Consider the following 16,221-nt stretch of genomic DNA (forward strand, 5'->3'; position numbering starts at 1 on the left):
AGGGCTCAGAGTCCATAATGTCCAATAGGATGGATGATGTTGTTCAACAGGTTCATGCTTCTATCTTAAACACAATCGTCATGCTAAAGAATCCATACTCTGGAGTGTGACAGTGAGACATTTGGAGATTGGAGTCTGCGGTGGATTGAGAAGCATCGTTTACCTTGATGTACACTAAGGTGTGAGGTGTTAATGGTACAGACAGACTAGTCCATGATGTCCCATCACTATTCTTTGCCACTGGGGACACACTTAGCTACAAATCCTGAGCAAAAGGTCACTATGGATTCAAAAGCGCACAGTAACACCATTCCAATGGCGTCCACAAGGCCAGACAGGTAACAACAGTCAAGACGAACAAGGTCTCCACATCGGACACCACTTCTCTGTTCAGCCACTGGACGGCAGCACAGTGTCCACTATTTACCTCATAGAAAAGACTCCCAAAAACATTGGCAGGCAAAACACTGATCTGAGTGAATGCAGTCCATACTGGCAGTACAATCCCCTCAATATGATTTAATAACGCTCTTTACTACTGTCAACATCTGATGTTTAAGTGATTCAAATAATGAATGAATTGACATGCCATTTCAAAACCAAAAAGGTAAACCCATGACACCAAAAAGTAAATATAAATAAATGATGTGCTTGACTTGGATTGAAATAGGTGCCGGTACTCATTTTCGGTACAGGAGCTCCACAATACTTTGAGCTAATACTATTCTATAAGAGGAACAGGAGCTCCACGATACTTTGAGCTAATACTATTCTATAAGAGGAACAGGAGCTCCACAATACTTTGAGCTAATACTATTCTATAAGAGGAACAGGAGCTCAAGCGGTAGAACATTTGAGGTGCCAGTACTCCGTACCAGTGACCTCCTTCCCAAGTCAAGCACTGGATATGTACATGAGTAGACAGTGAAGTGATCATGGTTTTGCCTGGTGGTGATGACATTATTTGCAAATTCTGTGATAAGAGAAAAAGGTAGTCCCAGGATTGAGATGGAAGTGAATCTGAACAGAACACCTCAGACAGATTGGTGAGGAGAGTTGAGGTCACAGGTAAGTTCTAGTTGTTGGTGGGTGGAGGATTTCAGAGGTCACCATACAGAACACTTGTTGACTGGATGCATGGGGGAACCCTTTGGACAGTGAAACACTCGGGCAAACTCATCAAACTGGGACACACTGCCAATTACCCTGCAGGGGTGGAGGGGAGAGATAATGGTCCAATCAGAGAGGCGATACATATTATGTACGGCCTGTGATAGGCTGATGCACATCAGGAAAGTGAGGAAGTGTATGTACCTGTAATGCTCTGGTGCGTGCTTGTCAGTCAGTAGCTGCAGGTATATGGACTGAGAACGTCTCTTCATACACCAGTTCTAATAGGAGACAGTTTGCAGTAAAAAATATCATCTTTACTTCCACTGCAACAACAAAAAGATTCCCAGGTCGAAACAACACTACATAGTTTGTACCTGTGCGAAGGCGATGAAGAGTAATTGTTCATGTGTGTATTTGAGTCCAGGGAGAGGTCTTTCTGGACCATGTTCTCTGATCCACTTCTGATATGCCTGGAGAGAGTGAAACAGAAATGGATAGAGGTAAAGAGAGAGATGAGATTTGAGTTGTGGGTTTACAGACAGCTTGTCATTAGTCCATAGAGACAGTGACTGAGGGCTCTATTCAATGCGATAGAAACTTAAAGATACTTTCCGATTGAGCCAACATACAGTGTTTACCATGAATGCATTCTCCTCTAAAGCAGGAACATTTATTTTAAATTTCAATGATGCGTTAAAGCTGAACTTCCGTAATGCGGATTGAATGGATCCCTGACAGAGAGTAATCAGTCATGATTGACAGCTAGCACAGTCTATTGGAAGATTTCACTCACAAAATAAGACAGTTTAAGGCCTCCCATGTCTGCTATATTCTCCCCCAGAGTCAGACGGCCATTCACCTGCAGACACACAGGGGAAAGACACCATTACAACTCCCATTACAGGTGTGTGTGAGTGTCCAGTAAGCAGTACAACAAGGTATGCTATGCACCCACTTTCTGGTTATAGACGGTGAAGTTGTCGTAGAGTTTGACGATGCACTCTGCTTTCTTCTGAAACTTCTTGTATGACTCCTCCGTCCACCACTGCTTCAGGTTGCCGTGGCGATCATACTGTCCGCCTAAGAGTAAGGTGACATCACTTAGCATGGGGGTCACTATTTGGCCACGCTGCAAGGTACAGTTGGCTATAGCCTTTTACTCTGTCTGAAGTAATTTGACTGATTTCATTGGTTGGGATAGGGGGAGGCGGAACTTCCGTACCTTGCAGCATGGCCTAATAGTGACAACCCACTTAGATGGGGGGGGCAAGGCTTAAGTTAGGATGACCAATGTGGACAAAGACATGAACCCCTTATTCAGAACTGATATTATACTGACATTACAGTTATACTACTGTTAGGCTACAACTGTTCATACCCTATTGGATTTTAGGCTTTTCTAGGACACATTTAAGACAAGGGGACGTTCTCTCACCCCAGTCATCATATCCATGTGTCAGCTCATGACCGATGATGGCTCCTATTCCTCCATAGTTTAGAGATCTAGAGGGGGATAGGGGAGGGATGAGTTACTAATCACTTAACATTTGAGGACATCAACATAATGTATATTTATAATAACACAGTATAACACAAACTGATAAACTTCTGTTCAGCCTGAAGTTCTAACCCCCGTCCTGAAGGGGACAGTAGAGTATTACATACATCATATTCTGACCTGTTGACACATCCAACTGTTATTAACAACTGAAGAGCGTGAGAGTCCTGACCACCTCTCCTTGACCCAGGTGGGTGAGGAGTGTTTAGTGTAGTCTGGCAGACCATGCAGATGGAGACTGATACGATGCAAGGACGGCCAGAGGCTCGGGGGTATCCACATGGCTAATTCTGAAAATGACTTTCTGACAGGATGTCGATACCCTGCTGAGAGTTGCCCTCCAAACCTGAATAAAATAACTGACTGAGTGAGGCTTCATTACCTGGGGCCTGATAGCAGCGTTGGGCTAGCCTCCGTCTATATGGCAGGTTAGGGATACTGTAGTAATAACTGCAGGGAACGGGACCACGCACACACATCTAATATCATATTCCATTCATCAGTATGCATGGGTGGATGCAGCGGTCGTTTATGTGGAGTGGTCCCTTCTAATGGAATAAGTATGTGAATAAATAATACCGTGCTGTGAGAGTTGAGGGTTGCAGTATAACTGTGACCATTAACGGAAAGGGGAATGGTTTAGAGGTAGAATACGAGGGGTAATGTAGGAGGAAAGCATTGGTAATGCTGTAGAAGGGTTGTCCTGGAGTGCTACAGTACAACGGGTGCAGGCTTTCGTTCCGGTCTAGTAGGCTATTAACTAACTCACTTGATACAACTAATCAGTGTCTTGATTAGCAGTTGATTAAAATATTCCGAGTTGTACTCACTGTGGAAAGTCTGGGTCGTACAGTGTGGGCTGAAGGATTCCAGCGGGAAATACTACAAGTAAAGAAAGAGGTGATAGCAGACGATAAAGAGAGGGGTAGGGAGGCAGTGATGCAGTATAAGAGGAGTAAATAGAGGTAGGGTAACCATTAGCTCTTGTGGCTGATGGCTGTGTTTGTCTGGCCCTCTCTGTCCTATGCTGCCTGCTCTGTAACTCACCATTGATTTTTCTGTGAAGTAAATCCTCGGGGCAGATACAGACACCACTAGAGGCCAAGACTGAGGGGAGATGACAGTGTGTGTGTGGGGAGCTGGTGTAAGCAAGTGAATGCAGAATAAGTGTGTTAGGGCATGTGGGTGCCTCATCACATGGATTGACCAGAAAGAAGGAGGAGTGTGTTAACTTGTATATACTAAGAGCGTTGATGTGCTATGGGATCACACACTGACTCACCCATTTGGTTCTTGTTTGGGAGATGGTAGGCATTGAGGGCCTGAGGGGGAAGGAGCCACCTGAGAGGGAAACAAAGTCAATCAGAGATGTATTAATCCTCCATTCACTAAACATCTTCAAACAACAAGAGACACAAAGACACTTAAGTGACACAGGCAATTTGTTTCAAAACTTTTGAGTTTTTTTTAAGGTGAAAATATTCTATAATTAGTCCAATATTGATAATTCCTGTCTGCATAAGAAAACACTCCCTTCGTCATAATCTTTACATCCAGGCGCATCGATTTGAGGACATTTCCCAAATTAATAACTTTGAAATTCAGAGATGCCCTTGTTCAGGTGGGAAAGACGGATGGCCCTACAGACAGCGGAGAGATTGGCAGACGGGTGGAGGGATGAGGACATGTTTTCTCTGCAGAGGGAGAGATTAATGATGAAAGGAGTATATTTGTGATAGAGGAAGTCATGATTTGGCAGTACTGGGTGGAGGGCTTCAGCTTGTTCGGACACAAGCTCAGTTTTGAGTTCTGTCCTAGGAGCACATTTTAAACAGTTACACAAAAGACGAGCTTATGGTTTCTTCAATTTGTGGGTACATCACTTGTATAATCTTCACTTTAGTTCCTCTTGTCATAAAATGTACGGTTTTGTGTCAAGAGGTGCATAGAACTTTGAATCTGTGTGTAGTTGTGTTAGTGTGAGACTGAACATCTGGAGCAGTTGAAAGCATCACTTACGCGGTCTTGTCCACCTGCTTGTGGATCTTCTTGACAGACATCTTGATGTTAAAATTAATACTGTTGAGGATGTTTTTGAAATAGGTATTTTCATCCACATCAAACTGGAGAACAAATAACAGAGATGGAGAGAGTCAATGAGAGCGAGAGAAAGAGAGAGAGAGTACGTCTGAGTAGAAGTGGTCTCACCCCATACTCCTGGTCTATGAGCTCTGGTTTGAGTAGGAAGTCTGGATAGCCTGTCATCACCATCATATGCTGCAGCTGAGAGAGGGAAGGGAGGAAACGGTCAGAGAAAAGAGGGGAAGAGAGAGTGAAAGAGACTTTGCACATATTGAGCCGACATGTCCTTCATAGACCACACACACACACACGACCAGCTAGTCAAGCAGACTGTTATAATGGGATTACACTGGAGCACTTTTGTTTCAGCAAGTGCTCTAAAAGGATTAAGACCTTACATTCTGAATGGATCAGACAACATACTGAGATAGGGATTTAATAAACCAGTATTAAACTGATCCAGAATAAGACAACCCCTGCTTTCATCCTACATTGTACTAAAGTAGGCCTATTTGAGATAGTGTGGTATCCTGACCTTGGCCCTGGCTGCCTCCTTGGTCACCTCATCCATCCAGTCCAGCTCTTGCAGCCGGAGGCTCAGTGAGTGCTTTATGTCCTCTACCAGCTCCTGTACCTGAGGGAAGAGAACAGGGGTTAGAGGTCAGTTGTTTTTAAGGATTCTATTGGGAATGGGCTAGAGATAGCTGTATCAGGTAAGCCCAAAGTCAGATGGACCCTTCCTCCTATTCCAGGGACTTTTCATAGATCTGAAACTGAAAGGATGGGTTAGCTGTAATATGAAGGAAATTCCTACATACAATGGCTAGGGTTTGGGGGTTGAGGCTATGTTGGCATTGAACACAAGTGAGGGAAAGAGGGGGGAGAAAGGAAGGAAGGGAGGAGTGAGAGGAGGAGGAATAGATGATGAAGAGCTTAAATAAAGATAAGGGTCAGAGGGGTTAGGAATGCCATTGGAAACCACATCCCCTAGAATGAACAAGCTACTATATACAAGCAGACGAGGATAGAGAGGGATAAGGTGTGATGATGGAAGGCTTAGGGTGGGATGGAGATAGAGGCATTTTCAGTTCTACTTCATATAGAATCACCAGACCATTACAAAAAGAAACAAAGAAAGAGGGACAGAAGCTGCCCCACATTGGCCCTGCTGTGAGGCAGTGGTGGAAAAAGTACCCATTTGTCATACTTGAGTGAAAGTTGATACCTTAATAGAAAATGACTCAAGTGAAAGAGGGACAGAAGCTGCCCCACATTGGCTTTGCTGTGAGGCAGTGTTGGAAAAAGTACCCATTTGTCATACTTGAGTGAAAGTTGATACCTTAATAGAAAATGACTCAAGTGAAAGTCACCCAGTAAAATACTACTTGAGTAAAAGTCTAAAATAATTTGGTTTTAAATGTACTTAAGTATCAAAAGTACATGCAATTGCTAAAATACTTATTTTTTACTTTTATATTATATAATATAAAAGTCAAAGTATAAATCATTTCAAATCCCTTATATTAAGCAAACCAGGCATCACTATTTTTTAAATGTAATTATTATTTTTACGGATTGCTGCACACTCATAATTTACAAACAAAGCATTTGTGTATAGTGAGTCTGCCAGATCAGCGGCAGTAGGGATGACCAGGGATGTTCTCTGTATAGTGAGTCTGCCAGATCAGCGGCAGTAGGGATGACCAGGGATGTTCTCTGTATAGTGAGTCTGCCAGATCAGCGGCAGTAGGGATGACCAGGGATGTTCTCTGTGACCAGGGATAGTGAGTCTGCCAGATCAGCGGCAGTAGGGATGACCAGGGATGTTCTCTGTGACCAGGGATGTTCTCTGTATAGTGAGTCTGCCAGATCAGCGGCAGTAGGGATGACCAGGGATGTTCTCTGTATAGTGAGTCTGCCAGATCAGCGGCAGTAGGGATGACCAGGGATGTTCTCTGTATAGTGAGTCTGCCAGATCAGCGGCAGTAGGGATGACCAGGGATGTTCTCTGTTTAGTGAGTCTGCCAGATCAGCGGCAGTAGGGATGACCAGGGATGTTCTCTGTTTAGTGAGTCTGCCAGATCAGCGGCAGTAGGGATGACCAGGGATGTTCTCTGTGACCAGGGATAGTGAGTCTGCCAGATCAGCGGCAGTAGGGATGACCAGGGATGTGCCAGATCTCTGTATAGTGAGTCTGCCAGATCAGCGGCAGTAGGGATGACCAGGGATGTTCTCTGTATAGTGAGTCTGCCAGATCAGCGGCAGTAGGGATGACCAGGGATGTTCTCTGTAGTAGTGAGTCTGCCAGATCAGATCAGCGGCAGTAGGGATGACCAGGGATGTTCTCTGAGTGAGTCTCTCCTAGGGATAGGGATGTTGTGAATCAGACCATGACCAGGGATTTCTCTGTTTAGTGAGTCTGCCAGATCAGCGGCAGTAGGGATAGGGAGCATTCAAAATGTAATTACTACTTTTTGGGTGTTGGAAAATCTATAGAGTAAAAAGTACATTATTTTCTTAAGAATGTAGTAAAGTAAAAAATGTCTAAAATAGAAAAAGTAAAAAGTGCAGATACTCCAAAAACTACTTAATAAGTACTTTACACCACTGCTGTGAGGAGAGAGTGAGAAACAGAGATAGAAGCTGCCCCACCTTCGCCCTGCTGTGAGAGGAGAAGTGCTGCTGGACGAAGAGTGCTCCCAGGGCCATGCCGAAGTGTTTGTTGGCCTGGGTGAAACACAGCCTCCCCAGCTCCAGTTGACGCTCCGTACCGTCAATCTCCCGGGAAAACTCATGGATGGTGCTCCGGAACGCCGTGGACAGGTGTTCACTGAGAGCTGCTACAATCCGCCACAGCATGTAGTTATGGAGAACCCTGGCAAGAGAAATCGAGAGAGGAGGGGGGAACGATGACTTTTCGTTTTTAACAAGGCTTTATTGTATAATTAAGGAGTGCCCCTTCAAAGATTCAATGTGGAAAACTTCCGGAAAAAGATGAATGCAAAAAATACAGGAGAAGGGTAAAGACAGAAAAGGTGGGCAAAGAGAGAGAGGGAGGACAGCAAAGGAGATACAAGCAGGTTAGAGGAGAGAGCAAAGGGGAGGTTAGAAGAGGGGGAGGACAGCAAAGGAGATACAAGCAGGTTAGAGGACAGCAAAGGAGATACAAGCAGGTTAGAGGAGAGAGAGGGGGAGGACAGCAAAGGAGATACAAGCAGGTTAGAGGAGAGAGAGGGGGAGGACAGCAAAGGAGATACAAGCAGGTTAGAGGAAAGAGAGGGGGAGTACAGCAAAGGAGATACAAGCAGGTTAGAGGAGAGAGAGTGGGAGGACAGCAAAGGAGATACAAGCAGGTTAGAGGAGAGAGATACAAGCAGGTTAGGGGAGGACAGCAAAGGAGATACAAGCAGGTTAGAGGAGAGAGAGGGGGAGGACAGCAAAGGAGATACAAGCAGGTTAGAGGAGAGAGAGGGGGAGGACAGCAAAGGAGATACAAGCAGGTTAGAGGAGAGAGAGGGGGAGGACAGCAAAGGAGATACAAGCAGGTTAGAGGAGAGAGAGGGGGAGGACAGCAAAGGAGATACAAGCAGGTTAGAGGAGAGACAGAGTATGGGCAGGGGGAAGAGAGGAGTGATGGATAGAAAATGAAGAGAAAGGAGATACAAGCAGGTTAGAGGAGAGACAGAGTATGGGCGGGGGGAAGAGAGGAGTGATGGATAGAAAATGAAGAGAAAGGAGGGCATAAAGGAAGGGTCAAAGAGTGACTCAGACGAGTAGAAGTAAAAAATATATTTCATTCATGTCTTCAAACATTATTTTCCCTTCACAGTAATGTAAAGTTGTGCTTAATGAGTTGAGGGGTCCCACAGAGTGAACATATCCATTCTGCCCTCAGGACAAGTGGCCCTGTCTCCAACTGCGAGACTCCGTTCCACGTTGTTTTCTGTTTTTATTTTTGATGTGTGCGCTGCATATTAAATCAAAGCAGTCCAAGTGTCTCGCCAACAAAGCGCTTCTGAAGTGAAATGAATTGAGGAGAGAGGGAGTGCAAGAGAAAGAGAGAACGGAGGAAGAGGAAGACTGAGACAATGTCTGTTCTTTTATACCTCTAATAATCAGTACAGATCAATGTGTTGGAGTTGTTGCAGCTTTGCTTGGTTTTGTGTTTGAGTTTGTTTACTCTGTTGAATAAAACACCTGTTTTATTCATTTGTTGTAGATGTGTGTGAAAATCTAATCCCATATGGAGTTGGTGTGTGCGGTGGTAGGTAGCTTTAGGAGACCTGGGAGATTAGACAGAAATGAAAAGGCTTTAGTTAAATGTATTCTAATGATAAAACAATAGCCCTGAATCATCATGGGATGGGAATAAAAAAACACTAGAAGACTGGATTGTAATGCTCATTGTTAAGATAAAATACATTGTCCCTCCAGAATACTTTCAGATATTACCCTCTGTAATAATGGTCCTACAGCTCCTACCCACAGTCTAAACACACACACACACTCTCCCCCTTGAGACGAGCGTGAGTGATAGTGACAGATGGATGAGCAGAGAGGAAGGTGGGAATAAGAGGGAGAGGAGGAGAGGTTGTAAAGAGACACTGGTGTTGTCATTACTGTTTCAGCCTCATTGGACACCAGCTCATCTGGTTAATGGGATTGGATGCAGTTGTCTGGGTCTTGTCAATAGAACCCAGCAACATGGGCCTTACACACAGTGCCAGAGGGAGGGTGGGAGAGAAAGAGGGAGGGAGGGAGGGAGGGTGGGTGGGGGAGAATGAGGGTGGGTGGGTGGGTGGGTGGGTGGGGTAGAAGGAAGGAGAGAGGGAGGGTGTGTGGGGGAGAAGGAGGGAGGGAGGGAGGGTGGGGGAGAAGGAGGGAGGGAGGGTGTGTGGGGGGTGTGAGGGGGAGAAGAAGGATGGAGGGAGGGAGGGAGGGTGGGAGGGTGGGTGGGATGAAGAGGGGAAAGAGATGGGACGGCACAGGGTTTGCAAACAATTAGAGAAATTAATTGAGGGCGACAGAAAGATGAGACCCACACAAAGGTCTTGTAAAAAGTGTGTCTAGATTTTCTTCTCCCTCTGACTACGACACACAGGGGCCAGAGCGCCACATAAATCTGGACTGTCTGAATAACAGGAGGGGGACACAGGAGGGGAACACAAGAGGGGCACACGCACTGTTCTGGAACACAGTAGATGTGTGTTTTTGTTTCTTTCTCTGTCTGACACCATTTTGCCACTCAGCAGGTAAAGAAGCTCAGTGAGTGCCCACTGCGAGAACAGACTTTGTGAACAGACTTTGTGTGTATCTCTGAGTGTATATTTTACTTATTTATTTTATTTATTTAACCATTATTTAACTAGGCAAGTCAGTTAAGAACAAATTCTTATTTACAATGACGGACTACCAAAAGGCAAAAGGCTTCCTGCTGGGACAGGGGTTTAAAAATAATAATACAAAATATTTATACACTACCGTTCAAAAGATTGGGGTCACTTAGAAATGTCCTTGTTTTTGAAAGAAAAGCACATGTTTTTGCCCATTAAAATAACATCTAATTGATCAGAATTTTTTTTATTTCACCTTTATTTAACCAGTTTGGCTAGTTGAGAACAAGTTCTCATTTGCAACTGCGACTTGGCCAAGATAAAGCAAAGCAGTGTGACAGACAACAACAGAGTTACACATGGAGTAAACAATAAACAAGCCAATGACACAGTAGAAAAAAGAAAGTCTATATAAATTGTGTGTAAAAGGCATGAGGAGGTAGGCAATAAATAGGCCATAGGAGCGAATAATTACAATTTAGCAGATTAACACTGGACTGATAAATAAGCAGATAATGATGTGCAAGTAGAGATAGTGGTGTGCAAAAGAGCAGAAAAGTAAATAAAATAAAAACAGTATGGGGATGAGGTAGGTAGATCGGGTGGGCTATTTACAGATGGACTATGAACAGCTGCAGCGATTGGTTAGCTGCTCAGATAGTTGATGTTTAAAGTTGGTGAGGGAAATAAAAGTCTACAACTTCAGCGATTTTTGCAATTCGTTCTAGTCACTAGAAGCAGAGAACTGGAAGGAAAGGCGGCCAAACGAGGTGTTGGCTTGATGATGATGAGTGAGATATAGTGAGATATACCTGCTGGAACGTGTGCTACGGGTGGGTGTTATCGTGACCAGTGAACTGATTTAAGTCTGGCAACCATCATACAGGTCGCAGCGGTGGGTGTTTTAAGGGGATTTGGTAACAGAACAGATGGCACTGTGATAGACTGCATCCAGTTTGCTGAGTAGAGTATTGGAAGGTATTTTGTAGATGACATCGCCGAAGTCGAGGATCGGTAGGATAGTCAGTTTTACTAGGGTAAGTTTGGCGGCATGAGTGAAGGAGGCTTTGTTGCAAAATAGAAAGCCGATTCTTGATTTGATTTTGGATTGGAGATGTTTAATATGAGTCTGGAAGGAGAGTTTACAGTCTAGCCAGACACCTAGGTACTTATAGTTGTCCACATATTCTAGGTCGGAACCGTCCAGGGTAGTGATGCTAGTCGGGCGGGCGGGTGCGGGCAGCGAACGGTTGAAAAGCATGCATTTGGTTTTACTAGCGTTTAAGAGCAGTTGGAGGCCACGGAAGGAGTGTTGTATGGCATTGAAGCTCGTTTGGAGGTTAGTTAGCTGTTGGCCGGGGTAGGAGTAGCCAGGAGGAAGGCATGGCCTGCTGTTGAGAAATGTGATTATCATGGATTTATCAGTGGTGACCGTGTTACCTAGCCTCAGTGCAATGGGCAGCTGGGGTGCTCTTGTTCTCCATGGACTTTACAGTGTCCCAAAACTTTTTGGAGTTAGAGCTACAGGATGCAAATTTCTGCTTGAAAAAGCTAGCCTTTGCTTTCCTGACTGACTGCGTGTATTGATTCCTGACTTCCATGAACAGTTGCACATCGCGGGGACTATTCGATGCTATTGCAGTCCGCCACAGGATGTTTTTGTGCTGGTCTAGGGCAGTCAGGTCTGGAGTGAACCAAGGGCTATATCTGTTCTTAGTTCTGCATTTTTTGAACGGGGCATGCTTATTTAAGATGGTGAGGAAACTACTTTTAAAGAATGACCAGGCATCCTCGACTGACGGGATGAGGTCAATAACCTTCCAGGATACCCAGGCCAGGTCGATTAGAAAGGCCTGCTCGCAGAAGTATTTTAGGGAGCGTTTGAGAGTGATGAGGGGTGGTCGTTTGACCGCAGACCCATAGCGGAGACAGCCAATGAGGCAGTGATCGCTGAGATCCTGATTGAAAACAGCAGAGGTATATTTGGAGGACAAGTTGGTCAGGATAATGTCTATGAGGGTGCCCATGTTTACGGATTTAGGGTTGTACCTGGTGGGTTCCTTGATGATTTGTGTGAGATTGAGGGCATCTAGTTTAGATTGTAGGACTGCCGGGGTTTTAAGCATATCCCAGTTTAGGTTACCTAACAGAACGAACTCTGAAGCTAGATGGGCGGCGATCAATTAAAAAATGGTGTCCAGGGCACAGCTGGGGTCGATAGCAGGTGGCAACAGTGAGAGACTTATTTCTGGAGAGGTTCATTTTTAAAATGAGAAGTTCAAACTGTTTGGGTATAGACCTGGAACGTATGACAGAACTTTGCAGGCTCTCTCTGCAGTAGATTGCAACTCCTCCCCCTTTGGCAGTTCTATCTTGACGGAAAATGTTGTAGTTGGGTATGGAAATCTTTGGAGGCCTTCCTAAGCCAGATCAGACACGGCAAGGACATCAGGGTTGGTGGAGTGTGCTAAAGCAGTGAGTAAAACAAATTTAGGGAGGCTTCTGATGTTGACATGCATGAAACCAAGGCTTTTTCGATCACAGAAGTCAACAATTGAGGGTACCTGGGGACACGCAGGGCCTCGGTTTACCTCTACATCACCCGAGGAACAGAGGAGGAGTAGGATGAGGGTACGGCTAAAGACTATCAAGACTGGCCGCCTAGAGCGTTGGGGACTAAGAATAAAAAGGAGCAGATTTCTGGGCGTGGTAGAATAGATTCAGGGCATAATGTGCAGATGGGTATGGTGGGGTGCGGGTACAGCAGAGGTAAGCCCAGGCACTGAGTGATGATAAGAGATGTTGTATCTCTGGATAAGCTGGTTGTAATGGGTGAGGTCACCACATGTGTGGGAGGTGGGACAAAGGAGGTATCAGAGGTATAATGAGTGGAACTAGGGGCTCCATTGTAAACTAAAACAATGATAACTAACCTAAACTACAGTATACAAGGCATATTGACATATGAGAGAGACATACAGCGAGGCATAAAGTAAGCACAGGTGTTGATTTGGAGAGATAGCTAAGACAACAACGGGTGAGACAACAACAGCTAATCAGCTTAAACAACAACAGGTAAAATAGCGATGAATGGGCAGAGAGGGTCGGTTAACTACACACAGGGCCTGAGTTTGTGGCTGGGGCCGACAGATAAACAAAAAAATAAACAGAATGGAGTACCATGATTAATGGAGAGCCCAGCAGGCATCAGCTATGTAGCCAAGTGATCATAATGTCCAGTGAACAGCAATAGATGGAACAGGGAAGCCGCGGGGTAGTTGTTACTATGCTAGCACGCGGGAGACACAGCGTTTAAAGTTAGTAGCCCGGGGCTAGTAGAAGCGTCTGCTCCGACGTCCGACGTAGGCCGGTTGAAGGCACAGCAGATCAGTCGTTGTGGTGTGGCGGTGCGCCGTGTCGACTAAGGATCCAAGCCAGGTTAGCGAAAGAGGTATTGTAGTTGTAGTAATTTAGTTTTCTAGCCGGGAGATGTGCCTGGCTTACGGCTAGCTGGTGCTAGCTTCGGGGCAGGGGCATTGGCCACTATGGCCACTCGGTAGCAGCGGTGATCCGGTGCCAATGTCCAGAGCTTACGGCAAGGATCCGGTGGAGTAGTGGGTTCTAGCCGTGTTTGGGTGGAGTCCGGGTGAACAACTGAGTAGGCCGGGAGGTGGGCCTCAGGCATAGCTTCGGTACTGTGTAACTCGGTGGGTGCTATCCTAGCTGTGAAGATCAGGAGTAATGGTCCAGGGATTACGGCAGGAATCCGGTGTTGTAGTGGAGAGACAGTCTGTTACTGGTAGGCTGGCGAGCATTATCCAGGCAAAAAAAAGGGGCTGGTATCTGTGCAGAAGGTAAAGGCCGCTAGCAGTGGCTAACAATGACTAAATAGCTTGTAGCTAATTAGCTTCTGATGGCTAGGTGGTTCTTGCTATAAGGTCTAAAAATGTAAAATAATAGCGTTTCTGTATCACATTGGGTGAGGCAGGTTACCTGAAAGTATAATTGAACTAAAATGGAGAAGAGATTGAAAATAAATTGAAATATACACAAAAAAAGATGAAAAATACAAAGGTACACGAGAGGACGAACAAAACACGTCTGCACTGCTACGCCATCTTGGAAATCTGACATTGTAGACATTGTTAATGTTGTGAATGACTATGGTAGACGGAAGCGGCTGATTTTTAATGGAATATCTACATAGGCGTACAGAGGCCCATTATCAGAAACCATCACTCCTGTGTTCCAATGGCACGTTGTGTTAGCTAATCCAAGTTTATAATTTTAAAAGGCTAATTGGTCATTACAAAACCCTTTTGCAATTATGTTTGCACAGCTGAAAACTGGCCTTCTTTAGACTAGTTGAGTATCTGGAGATTAGCATTTGTGGGTTCGATTACAGGCTCAAAATGGGAGCGGCAAGGTGGTTAGAGCGTTGGACTAGTAACCGGAAGGTTGCAAGTTCAAATCCCCGAGCTGACAAGGTACAGATCTGTCGTTCTGCCCCTGAACAGGCAATTACCCCACAGTTCCTAGGCCGTCATTGAAAATAAGAATTTGTTCTTAACTGACTAAAGGTAAATAAAGGTAAAATAAATAAATAAAAAATAATAAAAATGTCCAGAAACAAAAAACTTTCTTCTGAAACTCATCAGTCTATTCTTGTTCTGAGAAATGAAGGCTATTCCATGCGAGAAATTGCCAAGAAACGGAAGATATCGTACAACGCTGTGTACAACTCCCTTCACAGAACAGCGCAAACTGGCTCTAACCAGAATATAAAGAGGTGTGGGAGGCCCCGGTGCACAACTGAGCAAGAGGACAAATACATTAGAGTGCCTAGTTTGAGAAACAGACGCCTCACAAGTCCTCAACTGGCAGCTTCATTAAATAGTACCCGCAAAACACCAGTCTCAACGTCAACAGTGAAGAGGCCACTCCGGGATGCTGGCCTTCTAGGCAGAGGTCCTCTGTCCAGTGTCTGCATTCTTTTTGCCCATCTTTTATTTTTATTGTCCAGTCTGAGATATGGCTTTTTCTTTGTAACTCTGCCTAGAAGGCCAGCTTCCCGGAGTCATCTCTTTACCCAGGGATGTGTGTGCTTTGTGGACCTTTAACAGAATGTCACTGGCCGAACGGGTGTTGTATGTGGAGGATGAGGGCTGCAGTAAATATCTCAGATAGGGGGGAGTGAGGCCTAAGAGTTTTTTTTAAATAAGCATTAACCAGGGGGTCTTGCAACAGGTATACAGAGATTACCAGTTTACAGAAGAGTATAGAGTGCAGTGATGTGTCCTATAAGGAGCATTGGTGGCAAATCTGATGGCCGAATGGTAAAGAACATCTAGCTGACAGAGAGCACCTACCTGCCAATCTATAAATTACGTCTCCATAATCTAGCATGGGTAGGATGGTCATCTGAATCAGGGTTAGTGTGGCAGCTGGGGTGAAAGAGGAGCGATTACGATAGAGGAAACCAAGTCTAGATTTAACTTTAGCCTGCAGCTTTGATATGTTCTGAGAGAAGGACAGTGTACCGTCTAGCCATACTCCCAAGTACTTGTATGAGGTAACTACCTCAAGCTCTAAACCCTCAGAGGTAGAGAAAGCTTGTTGGACACTAAGAAAGCTTTGTTGAAGAGCGTTTAACACAAATTCCGGGGAGTGGCCAGCTGAGTATAAGACTGTATCATCTGCATATAAATGGATGTGAGAGCTTCCTACTGCCTGAGCTATGTTGTTGATGTAAATTGAGATGAGCATGGGGCCTAGGATCGAGCCTTGGGGTACTCCCTTGGTGACAGGCAGTGGCTGAGACAGCAAAATTTCTGACTTTATACATGTGTGTGTCTGCCCGCCCACTCTCTCCAGGCAGTTTGTGGTGGTGTGATAGTGGCAGTAACCCATGGGGAGGCCCCACCCCAGCGTGTTTAGAGTCCAGATGAAGGCCTGTTTCTGGGCTGCATTATTGACCTCCCAGGGCCTCAGCTCTGCTGCTCCATAAAGCAGGCAGACGTATGGTTGGCCTTTGTCAAACCCCTCTGTCACTGCCTCACCCCTTGTTGGGCCCAAATGGGACTCTCTGTGTCCCAAATAGGTGTGTGTGTCCCTCTGTGTGTGTGTGTGTTTATA

At 45.2% G+C, this 16,221-nt stretch overlaps 1 protein-coding gene across 1 annotated transcript in view; it reads right to left on the reverse strand.

Moving 5' to 3' along the window:
* Window positions 1-638: 638 nt before the first annotated feature.
* LOC135553084 (endothelin-converting enzyme-like 1) overlaps window positions 639-16,221 on the reverse strand; it is a 31,144-nt gene continuing 15,561 nt past the window's right edge. Inside the window, exons 8-19 of the mRNA XM_064985177.1 lie at window positions 7,406-7,628; window positions 5,289-5,387; window positions 4,880-4,954; window positions 4,691-4,794; window positions 3,954-4,012; window positions 3,502-3,553; window positions 2,549-2,616; window positions 2,069-2,193; window positions 1,907-1,972; window positions 1,488-1,583; window positions 1,315-1,391; window positions 639-1,206 (exon numbers count right to left, since the gene is read on the reverse strand). Of these exons, the coding sequence (XP_064841249.1) occupies window positions 1,107-1,206; window positions 1,315-1,391; window positions 1,488-1,583; window positions 1,907-1,972; window positions 2,069-2,193; window positions 2,549-2,616; window positions 3,502-3,553; window positions 3,954-4,012; window positions 4,691-4,794; window positions 4,880-4,954; window positions 5,289-5,387; window positions 7,406-7,628 (1,144 nt within the window). The 3' untranslated portion in view covers window positions 639-1,106. The remainder of the gene's footprint in view (window positions 1,207-1,314; window positions 1,392-1,487; window positions 1,584-1,906; window positions 1,973-2,068; window positions 2,194-2,548; window positions 2,617-3,501; window positions 3,554-3,953; window positions 4,013-4,690; window positions 4,795-4,879; window positions 4,955-5,288; window positions 5,388-7,405; window positions 7,629-16,221) is intronic.

The sequence above is a fragment of the Oncorhynchus masou genome, chromosome 13, assembly GCF_036934945.1.
Source record: "Oncorhynchus masou masou isolate Uvic2021 chromosome 13, UVic_Omas_1.1, whole genome shotgun sequence".
NCBI lineage: Eukaryota > Metazoa > Chordata > Actinopteri > Salmoniformes > Salmonidae > Oncorhynchus > Oncorhynchus masou.